At 44.5% G+C, this 12684-nt stretch overlaps 1 protein-coding gene across 4 annotated transcripts in view; it reads left to right on the forward strand.

Moving 5' to 3' along the window:
- Positions 1 to 12684, forward strand: part of CACNA1H (calcium voltage-gated channel subunit alpha1 H) — a 257889-nt gene that overhangs the window by 192714 nt on the left and 52491 nt on the right. For all 4 annotated transcript variants that reach the window (XM_042798778.1, XM_042798776.1, XM_042798779.1 and 1 more), the window contains exons 11-14: positions 8011 to 8162; positions 9176 to 9361; positions 10045 to 10162; positions 11771 to 11926. In XM_042798778.1, coding sequence (XP_042654712.1) covers positions 8011 to 8162; positions 9176 to 9361; positions 10045 to 10162; positions 11771 to 11926 — 612 coding nt within the window. The remainder of the gene's footprint in view (positions 1 to 8010; positions 8163 to 9175; positions 9362 to 10044; positions 10163 to 11770; positions 11927 to 12684) is intronic.

The raw sequence follows: 12684 nt of genomic DNA on the forward strand, positions 1-12684 counted from the left end.
CAAAGAGGACCTTCTCCCAAAGGGCTTCAGAGGCATTAGAACAAAATAGCTGTAAATAAAAATGAGCATACAGCTTGCAGAGTTTAGGGCAACCTTGTCTCTTCTGCATATAATTGCTGCAGTATTGAGTCCATGCTTATGAGATGTTGCAGCTTCCCTCCTTCACCAGTTTCTGGGCCAGCAGATGTTCATGTTTATTATTATAGTTAAGCCACACTGCGCGCTTAAGTTTCATTACTGGCATGTGAAACAAGTTTCACAGCCCAGCCCAGCCATGGCTGCCTTTAGACAGAGCCTGCAGACACTCCTGAAGCACATGGGCCTAAACACTTTTGCTCTTATTCAGGTGTGAAATTCGCTGTCTGCTCATCTACTGGGGTTTCAGGCACTTGCCATTATTTTCAGTGAGGCGGTCGCTAGTGCTCAGCCTCCGCACAGGCTGGGCGAAAGCTTGGGGAGGGACACACAGGCCCCTCTAACTGCATCATTTCTACATCCCCGTGTAAATCTGCAGTAATATTTGGGCTGTTCTTGTCCCAGATATGTAGAGGAGGGAGTGTTTGGGGGAGGCAGGACAGAGTTTCTCTGCCTGGTGATAAATACCTGCTGTGGCTGAGGGAAAAGACCAGCAGCCCAATGCTGGCACATAGAGTATCCGCTCTCATGTTGAATGGCTGATTACATTGTTTTGGACAGAATAAAGAATTAATAGCTTCAGGGGTGCTCGAGGTGACAGATTCTCTTATACGCTCCATTAAGCATTCAGAAACTTCAGCTTGGGCCTGTCCCGTGTCATGTCTGGTTGCTGGGCTGACTTCGGAGGGGTCTGAGCTTGTGCCCAGGAGGGCAAATGCTGCCAAGGTCTTCGTGTCCTTTGGCCAAAATTTACTCTGTAGCAAAATGCCTGTGACGTGACTTAATTACAGCTCCTGACCCATGAGCGGAGCCCACCTGAGGAGTCTAAGGCTCCTCTTTAATTGAATTTGCCATAGGAAAAGGATGTGGGCAAGAAATTGGTGTTTGGTGTAAGTTTTCAAATGAACGAGTGTGCAAGAAACACCGCTGAGGATTTCAGATACAAAGCTTGATCTTGTAAAAGTGCAAGGATTTGGGGTTCACTCTGGATGCAGGTGAGATGTGGGGAGGAGGGGACCACTGGGTGCCATGAGGACTGGGATGAATCAGCCACCTCCAAGGAGAGGAAAAAAAGAGTGACAGGCTGTGTGTTGGAGATCTCTGCATTTTCTTGATGGCTTAAACCCAGCCACCAACAGTCCCATATAATGTTTTATCTAACTCTTCATCCTATATTCAGAAGGTGCACGGGTCCAGGGTTGCAGGCTGATGCTCACCACCTAGCACAGTGGGAGTCTGCCTGTAGTATTAGTATTATACACACATTCTGTACATGTTCTGGTTTTTTAGAAAAAGAGGAATATCTTATAATTTTGAGCTCTCTTTAGCAATTTCATTGATTTTTCTCCCCTCCTGTGGTGCCAGTGCTTCAGACTCATTTAAGCTCTTTTCCACAATTTTTGAACAATATTTCTTATTTAAAAAGTCTAATCCATCCCAAACCATCGCTTTAATCTGTCCCCAAAAACTGGCTTTCATCTCACAACTGCTTTCGCAGTGGCACGTAAACACTACAAATGTAATATGGAGCCCAGTAATCTGTCAGTTAAAGAGATTAGTTATGTAGGAGGCTGTATGGCTCGGTGAATAAAGCAAGCAGGCTTTACTCTCCCTCCATAGAGGAAAAGCTGGCTCAAGTGTAGCTCTGTGCTCTGCAGTCGGTGTGCACTGGAGATGCAAAGGGCTTCCTTCCGACTTGCAGATCTCGTGACAGGGGTGGACCCTGGAGGGTGGCTGGTTGCGGTGTTTCAGCTCTCCTCCTCTCGGGTGAGTGAGCACAGATGTCCATCACGAGATGAAAAGGTGAAGCACAAGGCTGAGCTGCCAAGAGGCACTGTCTCCCCTCCACTGTGAGAGGAGGAGAATTGCACTGCAGTTGGTATCCCTTTGCATGTTGTTTTGGGACTGTTGCCTTTTTGCAGCTGGTGACATCATGACCGAGGCTGCAGGTGTCCTGATATCACCTGTGTATCTCTGCAGCATGAAGATGCCACTTGGAAAAGCTTTCAGTGGAAAAATACAAATTTTTGAGTTCCCATCCAGACCCTGCCTGTGGCTCACTGTGTGAAGTGGATCTTAAAATTCCCATAATGAGGTTTCCTTTCAATAAGGTGGAGCAGAACCTTCACACCCCCTTACCGTAGATCAGGAAGAACCACAGCTGACACCACTGTCTGGCCTCTGGAAAGCAGGAGCTTATATTTAGAAGGAGGAGCAGGATGTACACAAGTGCCAGAGGGGGAATAAGTCCTTCAAGGTAAACCTGGTTCTTCTGGGTGGTGTTCTGTGTATCGCCATTACTGGATCTTTGCTAGGAAACATCAGGAGCAGTCCTTCCTTTAGTCCTTGGGCACAGCTTGCAAATGCCTGTGAACACACTAAAAAGTAAAGTTTCTTAATGCTGGGTAGGTTATCCAGTATTGCACTAATTGCTATGGTTTGGGTTTATTAATATAAAAAGCTGTGTGTTTTGGATTTTTCCTCCTTATTCTACCTCATTGTAATTAGCCTGAATGCCTTCTCCCATGCTCCCTGCCTCTCTCGTGCATTCCCTTTGGTTTTTAATTCTGTGAAATAAGGATGATGCCAGAGACTGCAGACAGGTGAAATCTGTTGCAATTAAATAACTGGTAATTGGAGAATTACAATCTCTCAAAAATGGGGTGAAGGAAGAAAATACAGAGTGTCCAGAAGCAAAGTGCAAATTGACAGTTCATCATGTCTCCTCTTCCTGATCAGAGTCTCTGCAGATCAAACTTCAAAATACAAAACAGAAAAGCCAACATAAACAAGTGCTCCAAATCCCATTGACAGCTTTAGGCCCAGGACTAGGGGAAAAAAAAAAAAAAAAAAAAAAAAAAAACACAAGTGCAAAGGATGTTTATGAGACTAAATGTTCTGGATTTGTTTACCACTCTTCTGTGTCTCTGCCAGCCTCTGCTCTCCCTCTTCAGGAGTCGTCGAACGGCTGCTTTGGGCTCGAGGGGGAATTTCTGAAGCAAAAGAACATCCTTTACTCTGGAAACTTACTTTCCTGTTCATTCAGCAGGAGGGACCAGGTGTCTAACAGCCCTTTTCTCCAGCGTGATGCAGGCATGATTATTTCTACTTGGTATCAAAGCAAAAAGGTGCCCCAGCCAAGACCTGGTGCCATCCCACTGGTGATTGAACCTAAGCTATGGAAAATAGGTGGCTGTGGATGCAGCAAGCAAAAGAGACAAGGTAGGAGACAGGCGAGAGGAGAAAGAGAGGCAGAAAAAGATAGTGACTTGCTTGAAGAAATGCAGTAATTCAGTTGCACAAAGGGATTCTAAGTCTGCAAAGTCCTACTCCCGTTCTTCATCCTCTGCTTGTAGAGGCCATCAATAGTTTGACCATTATGGGTTTCTCTTTTATTGAATTTCTCCCAATTCCAGCAAGGCTCTGGGGTTGTGTTGCATCTTGCTAAAACCAGATTCTCAGAATGAGACTAGTCTTCTGAGGTTTTCAGACCCAAACTATTTAGAAAAGGATTTTTTGTCTGTTTATCTGAACTCAGAGTGAACTGCTGAAACGTTTGAGGTTTGTCTCTAATAAAAACACAGTTTTGAATCACTGAAATATTCCACCACATAAATATGGCCTTCAAAGTGAGCAGAGGTGGCTGTGCTTTCCTGGGACGTGTTTTGCCTGGAGTCAAGGCTAACTGTTACTTTAAACTCATATTCAAGGATGCTGAAATCTTACAAATTGATCCTGTATACTTTCTACCCTTCTCTTGAATGGTGGGAAACTTACTCTTGAAGCCAAAGTACGAGGATTCATTTGAATCTGAAATCTGTGAAATTTGTACTCCAATCTGAACCCTTTTTGAATGTTGAATGTTGCCTGGGACCAGCCAGTGGGACTTGTGGGTTATACCACTCTCTGTGCTCATTTTTGCTGACTGTCTCCAGCATGGTAGTTCCCATTCCAGCCTCCACATCTGGCACTGTGACCCTCATACCAGTGGGATGGCATTGCCCGCCATCTCCCGTGTTGCATCCATCGTGGGGATTCCTTAGTGTTTCATGGCCTTGTGCAATGCCACCTGGTTGCCATTTGACCATTTTCCATTTGGCATTTGAAATTTTCCATTTGGCCAGTCCTGTCTCTGAAAACCTGGACCAATGTAACCATCGAGCATCACAGCAGCAGCAGATGTGGAGATATCCAAAGCTGATGAGGGGTCATGCGCTCTCACTGTCATTTGAAAAAGGAAATTTTCATTGATGCAGTTCAGAGGCGTATGGTGGGCAAGTAGTTTCACTTGTCAGAGTTGTTAATATTTACAAAGTAAAAAACACCACTTTAGAACTACTCTCTTGAAAGTGCATCATTTTGATGCCAACCTTTGTTAACCATTCCTTGCTGGAAAGGAAGTTGCATTTCATGACACAACTACATCTCAAGCAAAAAGCCTGAAATTTCTTTTTCAGAGAAGGTCAAAACAAGACGCTGCAGCAATTTTAAAGCTTTGTTGCAATTTCATTTTCTTTCAGCCAGGAAGTTTGACAAAAATAATCCTTGCCATGAAAAGTTTTGTTTTCAGCAAATCAACATTTTGTTTTTCCCAGAGAAAAAGACTTCTGGAAAAATTCCTGCTCTGGGGTTGGCTTAAATATGAACAAAACAACAGTGTCTCCTAGTGGCTGACTCCAGGGGAATGGCCAAATCCATCTTGGCTTTCAAGTATGTCTTCCTTGACCCTCCTCCTAGATCTTTGCTCATCAGCGAGTGAGAGAAGTGGGAAATGAATTGTGCTCTAAGCAACAAACCATTTCATAAGCCATAAAAATATCTATGGCAGGCTGTTTTATAAGCTCTAGTTGGTGTTGAAAGAAGGTAATTACATTTGAAGGCTGTATCACTGGATGCTTGGATCATCTGCTGTTCAGCTTCCACACTAATAATACAAAAGCTCACATCAGCAACTTAGCCGGCATGCAGGACTATCCATCCTTGTCTTTGCCCAGTGGGTCCTGCCTCCATGTCACTGCAGGACTGTGCTCCAAATGTCTCACGTTACAGCAGTCCTTGTCATCAAATTAGTTCTGCTTCACATCAAATATGATCACTAAAGGATAATGAAGTTCTCTTGTCTGAAGCACAAGTGGCTTTGCAGTGTCAGCCTGCTGTCCGTCAACCTTGCCCAGGCGTCCCCCTGTCATCTTGATCTGCTGGATCAGCTCCTCATCACAGCTATTGATGATTTCATTTAGGCCACCTCTTCATCCTCTCCTTCCCCTCTTCCTCGTGCCCTCTTTCCCCTTCCCTGAGAGATGGCTGAGGCTCTTCTCTGAACTTGTACATGAAGCAAAAATTATGGCACTGGAGAGGGAGCAATAAGGACACCAAATTGTCAGAGAAAATTGGCAAATCAATTCAAGCAGTGATACCGGCAGATTAACTTGTTGCAATGCCATGTGTTCAACAGGCTACTGAAAAATGTTGAGGTTGTCTTAGAAAACAATGGATTTTAGAGAATAACAGCTTACAAATTCTTTTTATTTGCCTGAGGGGGGTTTTAAGTTTGTTCAGCTTAGGCTTTTCAGGCTGGACACTGACTCTTTTGGTAATGACTCCTGAGATTGTCTTCTCCTATTTGCATAACTCCAGGTTTAGGGATTTTGAAATGATCACCAGCTATTCCAATGTTCATGATAAAATTGTGCCTCTTCACAACACATCTGGCAGCAGCAAGGTGAACTTGGAGAACACAGAACTAAGTTTGACTTTAGCAGATGAGACTGCTGCTGTGTTGCAGACAAGGACCTGTAGGTAGCAATGGGCAGGATCTCTATGTTTCCCAGCAGAAAGTACTACAGAACAACACTGTTCCTTCAAAGCTACCCAAGCTGCAGCTTCCTTGCTGATGATTGTGCCATTAATTTCCCAGCCTCAGCATGCTAACAAGCCATCCTTGGCCTGCCGTGAACACTGTGTCCCAAGGAGCCCTAAGTCTGCTGCCTGGAGGGACGCAAGAATTTAGCAAGTTATTTTGCTTCTTGTCAGGAATGCCCTTGTATAACCCTGGCTGAGGGGAGACCGAACGTGCCAGCCCTGCTCTGCTCCTGACAAATAGCTCGAGGACGCTGCGAGCGTGGTGTCCCGTCACCACTGTGGCTTACAGCGGGGCAGGCGCCTGGGAGCCCACGGGGCTGTTTCAGGCTCAGTGTCTGTTGAGGAGCTGCTTAATCCTAGAGCAGCCCTTTTCTTCAGCTGTGTTTACATTGCAAAGAGAAGACCTCTGCCCAGATTGTTCTGGCATCGTTGGCAAAGGGAATAGCACGAGGAAGGTGTGAGGAGGGCACCCTCGTGATCCTGCTGTTCAGGTGCACTGTGCAGCCATCTGGGCCACCCTTTGCTAGAGGCTAAAGATCTGAAAATTGCACAGTCCTTTCCCCAGTGTCCCTTAGTAATTAGTGTATATGGATTATAATCATGAGGACTGAGGCTCTTTTTCTCCTGGATAAATGGTCGAGCAAAAGACAGTCTATTGCATAAAGTGATTTAGCCTATGAATGATGGTTCATTAGCAGACCACAGACTGTCACTGCCTATAGTAGGGGATGTGTGGGCTCTTCCTGTGTTCAAGTTAACTCTTTCACCCTCTCTTTCAATTGACAAGGATTTGGTTTGTAGAGTGGGGAGTTAAATGAGGCTGTGCCACAGTATTACAATGGTCTCCCTTTGAAACCTCGAATAATGCAACAACATCCACAAGAAACTGCCAACTTTTAACACAGTGTCTATTGATGGATGGGGAATAAAGGAAGCTATTATCAGTCAGGAGATGAGTCAGATATGAAAATAACACCTTTTTCTAGACAATATTATTACACTGAGGAAATTAAAAAGACCCATTTGCTTTTGCAAAGGAACAGGTCTTGAGCATTAGCAATGCACATTGCAGAGCCTGGTGTTGTTTGAGGGAGTAGCTCCAGTGAGTGAGTGAACCCCATCCCACCTTTTGCATCCATCCCTGCTGTGCCGTGTTTTGGATCCTGGGTGCTGGGCAGACATTGCTGCGCTTTCCAGGAAAGGAATATCTAAGGCTCTGTCTGAAGAGAAGATTGTAGCCCAAGGTGATTTGGTGCTTGTGTTAGAGGAGGGGAAGTCAGTTCTTGGATTTAAGCTGCATGCAGTCTTGTATACTCAGAGAAGCCCACACTGATCCTAGAGGGAATCTGGGCACTCAGGGCTGTATTGCTGTCATTTTAACAAAATCTGCTGTACTTTACTAACCACGACTTCAGAAGGAAAAATCATCTTGGGGTTTTTAGGGAACAATTTCCAAAGGGAGACAAATATCTCAAGGGACATTACTGGTATTTGTTTTCCTAATTCTCTTAAGAGATGTCTGCAAGTGCTTTGTTCGTATATGAATAGAGTTATGCTCTACTGACAGTGCTCCTGCTTTGGATATAGCAGTATCCATAAAGCTCTGCCAGGGCTAGTGCAATGAAAACAGCCTGACCAATGGAAGTCCGAACAGAAGCCTTACAAGCCACACTAGCTATTCACCTTGAAAATTGTATCTTGCAACAGCGAACAAGCTCTCTCCTTTGCAAAGCTTTAGTTTTTCAGGCCCATGTATTGGGCACAGGTATTCTGCAACTGATGCAGAAATGAGCTGGGATTCTGCTTTTCCAGTAAGACCCACAGGGACTGTCCATGAGGCTTGTCTGCTGTTCCCCTCAGATACTTACCTGCCGCCATGGCTCTCTGGAAGGAACATGAGAAGATGTAGCATTTGTGCACCATTAGCATAAATCCCAGAGCAGGAGGAACATACTAGCCTTTAGCCATTTCCTCTGTGCATCTGTTTGACCATGTTGCTTTTTTGTCCCATAGCCGGACGAGTTGACCAATGCCTTGGAGATCAGTAACATCGTCTTCACAAGCATGTTTGCCCTGGAGATGCTCCTGAAGCTCCTTGCCTTTGGCCTCTTCGGCTACATCAAGAACCCATACAACATCTTTGACGGGATCATAGTTGTCATCAGGTCACTGCCAGTTCTTTCTCCACTGTGGCGTTTCTGCTGAGGGCTCAGACCGGTTGGGGATTCTGATGGGTAACAGGAATGATGTGGCATGTATTAATCCAGGGCTCGCTGGCTATGATATGCTATAATTATGCTGGCATTTTAGATTCCTGTTATTAGAAGGGCTGTCCAAAGTAAATGGACCTGGCAGATAGAGAACAAAGTCTATTTACGCCACACATCTGGCACTGTGGTCAATTTTCCACTGAAGCACAGAATGGCTGGTCCTGGGAAAGGAGTACTGTGAGTGTCCATATCCTAGCAGCGTGCCTTCCCTCTCCCAAATTAACACATAACTCAGGCCGGAATAGGGCAAGCAGGAGCGTAAGAGAGGGCACTGACCTGCTGTCTTCTCCCAGGGGAACACTATCTAAATTGGGGATGACAAAGCATCTGTGTGAAAAGCTTGTGCAGCACCTTTCTGGGTGGGATTCTTTGTAGCAGTGCTCTTCACCCCTCTATCAGTAATTTGGAGCAGAGAAGTCAAGGGAGACACAGAAGGTGTAAACAAGGATAGTGCTCTGTTGGCCCATCCCTTTGATTCAGAGCAGTGAGGAGCAACAGAGGCCCAGAACAAAGGCCAGTCTGTGTCCTGATCAAGCCAACCCACCCCAACAAACATAAATCTCTCTGGATATTAGCTTGGTACAAAATTGTGATCCATATTTTGTGGCTAGGCTTGTGAATGTAATGATGCAGACTAGCAGGAGACATGCTGTGCTGTGAAGGGCCATGGAAAGCAAGGGAATTAAAGAATCAAGAAACCTCATATAAAGGATGTAGATTGGGCATGAGCATATGTGTCTACACAACTGGGAAGTGAAGGTGTTTTTCAGAAGCAAGAAAGTAACAGGCAAATAAACTACCCCTTTAGAGCTTAAATGGTGTGATATCCTATATGAAACCAGCCTGCTCGAGGCTTTCATAGTAGGGTACTGCTGCTTATAGTTCTTCTCCTTCTGGTGTCCCTGCAGTGTCTGGGAGATCATCGGCCAGTCGGACGGAGGCCTCTCGGTGCTACGAACTTTCCGGCTGCTCCGGGTGCTGAAACTGGTGCGTTTCATGCCCGCTCTCCGTCGCCAGCTGGTGGTCCTGATGAAGACAATGGACAACGTAGCCACTTTCTGCATGTTGCTCATGCTCTTCATCTTTATCTTCAGGTACCAGAGGCTGCAGCTCTTCCTCAATTTAATTGTTCAGCTTGCTTAAGTAATATGTAGATTAGAATACTGGTATACTGCATTTGCTAGGCTGCCTACATTACAGAAGTGCTCATAATAGACTGACAGACAGACACTCAACAGACTATTTACCCCTTTTCAGTCTCAGTTTTTCATGCAGTATTGTAATTCTGTAGATGAATGAAGTATACAAACAAGCAACAATTGCTCTAGAGTTCCTGGGAGGCTTGTTTAGCTGTGTCTCGGGAAGCTGTCAGTAACTGGACTCTACCAATGTTATATTTGAAATGGAGGTTGTACAGACTCCAAAACTTCTGTCTGCTTGACCCTATAATGTTCTTCAGGACCCTGTTCATGGAAACCAGACAGATTAGAGAGCTCACAATATAGTTTGCAATTTTTTAGACAAAGGAGATACCTGATCTGACTTCAGTATAGACAATTGTAATAAAATGTCCCACAGAAGAACCAAATGGCAGGGTTTGGTCAGTGAACGTGTCAGTGGTGGACCAGAGCCCTTCTTCCTGGGAGATACCACTGGCACACAAAACACTGCGAGGGGGTGGGGACACGGAAGTGTCAAAAAAATCACTGCAATTCTCACTGCAACCATATTTCACCCATTAATATGTATCTTCCATCTCCCCTTTTTCCCACTCTAGCATTCTCGGCATGCATCTTTTTGGATGCAAGTTCAGCCTGAAAACTGACACAGGAGACACAGTTCCAGATAGAAAGAATTTTGATTCCTTACTTTGGGCCATTGTGACCGTATTTCAGGTAAGCTCCGGATCCTCTGGGAAGTTTTAGTGTAGACCGCTTGGACAAGTTCTTTTGCTTTTTAAAAAAAGACTACTCCAATAGGTGTCAAATTTGGACTAAAATGGCACTGTAGAGTTATTAGGGCAAAGTGTGTTTCTGAGTTAACTGGTCTCTATAAGACCTGAAAGAGAAGCATTCTATTCAAAATCATCACTGTGCATATCTGTTATCAGTAAAAATAAAGTCTAAGACCTGGAAATTCACCCTTACTTTCCTTTCATATAGTCAGGAAGATCAAGACCCACAGTCTACTGTCCATTCTGTTCCTATTCTGTTGAGCTCTGTCTCCTTACTTGCATTCACTGCCCCAAAAATGCACTTTGCAAACAATTTCATTTAACTGGGAGTGACAAATGCTGTCACAAATCAGAGCTGGAGGTGCCGGCCCTATATGCTGGGAAAGTTTTTAAATAAAAAGTTGTGTTTCCTCTGCAGACGAGATCTGTTACGTGCTTGAAATCGCTGCCATATTCCATGATGGAGCGATAAGCTGGTATTTCCAGGGCATTCTAAATATAAAAATTAGTCTTTTCTGTTTAAAAGCTCAGTCTTCAGAGCCCAAGTGGAGCACAATGTAAACAATGTTAAGCTAAGTTTCTAAATGCAGAGTGGGTGTTCACCACAGTATTATTCAAGGTAGAAACCAGTCTGGAGTCTTCACTGTGAAGAATATAATTTCTTGCAAAGTTTTCCTTCTTACAAAGGAGCAAGGGCAAATCAGCACTAGTTTCACAGGTTCACATTTTTCTTTTACCAACATAAATACAGATTTCTGCATTTATTCTAACAGTCCCTTGGGAAATAGAGTTAGCAAAGAGCACAAAGGCTCAGTCCTACACCCACTGAAGGTGGCATAAATCAGTGCAGCTGATTGTATTCCTATCCCCAAAACTACCTTGTTTTTAGGAGGGTTAGAGGTCATTTTCACTGTAAGCATGAATTAATGTGGAGCATGAGTCTGTTGTCCACTTTTCATAGGCCTCGGGATTTTAGAGCTCCAGGAAAGCTAGGAGAGTGTGAATCCCTGAGGAAGGTCCCTTGGAGCAAGGCCTTGCAAAGATGTCTATTTTTTTGCCCAGGTTGTCCGTGCTTCTACCTGATGGAAACCACTTTGCTTCCCTGGGTTTCTTGAGCAACCCAGTGTTGTTTATCTCATTAAATATCATGTCCCCTACCCTTTCCTTCAGCTCCAAATGCCTTATAAAGAGCAGCCCAAAAGGAGACAACAGCTCTGGCCTCAGGTCTGTTATCTTCTGATGGTTATCAAAGGAGGCAACACCACCAAACAGTGGGACTCCTTCATGTCACCATTTCTAGGATCTGAATTAGTCATCTCTCTGTGTTAGATCTTCCTGCAGAAAGGGAGGGTTAGCTAAGGGAGAGCTCTCACATGCAAAGATTAAATAAAGGAATATTTTTCTGTCTCATCTCATGAGGCCTACTAATGATTATTCTCAGAAAAGGTCAAAAGGAGAGGAAGAAATGGATGAGTCAGTATTTGAATGCAGCTGCTGTGCATGATAGAAGTGGAGTAATTAGAGAGTCTTCCCCTTCACCCCTCTGCAGATCCTCACTCAAGAGGACTGGAACGTGGTCCTGTACAATGGGATGGCATCTACATCCTCATGGGCAGCACTCTACTTTGTGGCCCTGATGACCTTCGGCAATTATGTGCTCTTCAACCTTCTTGTTGCCATTCTGGTAGAAGGCTTCCAGGCAGAGGTAAGAGATCTGAGCAGATGGAGGGAAAAAACTGAGAAACACATGCAGGCAAGAGTATAGGGACGAATCCATGTCAGTGCAAACATCTAGCCATGCAAGCAGCCCTAAATTTAAACTGAAGGGGTGTAGATGAGCTGGGTTGGGCATGTGAAGCTCTTGTGAATATATCTTTGCAAATAAGGCCCACTGGACTTGACATGGGACTTGGGAGACCAACACTTTGGTTGATCTGCTACGGTCTGTTGTGTGACCTCAAGGAAATAATTTAGGATTACTTTAACTCACCAAATCTCCAATATGTCCTGTGGTTTGTGTTTCTTTATGGCGGGTCTCAGACCTTCAATGTGTCTAGGCAGTGCTAATAATGGGGACCGGGTAGGATGTGAACTGGCTCTCAGTCCAGACCTCTCCTTGTGACTCTGTCCCCCATGTTATTTGAAGCTAGTAGCACAGCTGTTCAAAAGATGTGTTGCAAGGTTACAAAAATTAAATTTTGAGATACTTAGGATGATGGAGGACATATAAATTCTAAATAGATTTTTACTTATACCTGAAAATAATGTCTATATCAGGTCAATGAGCAGGGAATTTATGATAAACTGCAGGCATCTCATCTCACGTGGAAAGGATTAGAGAAAGGATTCTATTTCTCAGCCAAAAGTGATATGCTATGTCCTGATCTGAACTAGGCAGGAACCCTAGCAGCTGTGCAGGCAATCCTGTGCCACATGATTCAGAGCAGTAGGCCACACTGGTAC

The sequence above is a fragment of the Tyto alba genome, unplaced genomic scaffold, assembly GCF_018691265.1.
Source record: "Tyto alba isolate M040663 unplaced genomic scaffold, T.alba_DEE_v4.0 Super-Scaffold_28, whole genome shotgun sequence".
NCBI lineage: Eukaryota > Metazoa > Chordata > Aves > Strigiformes > Tytonidae > Tyto > Tyto alba.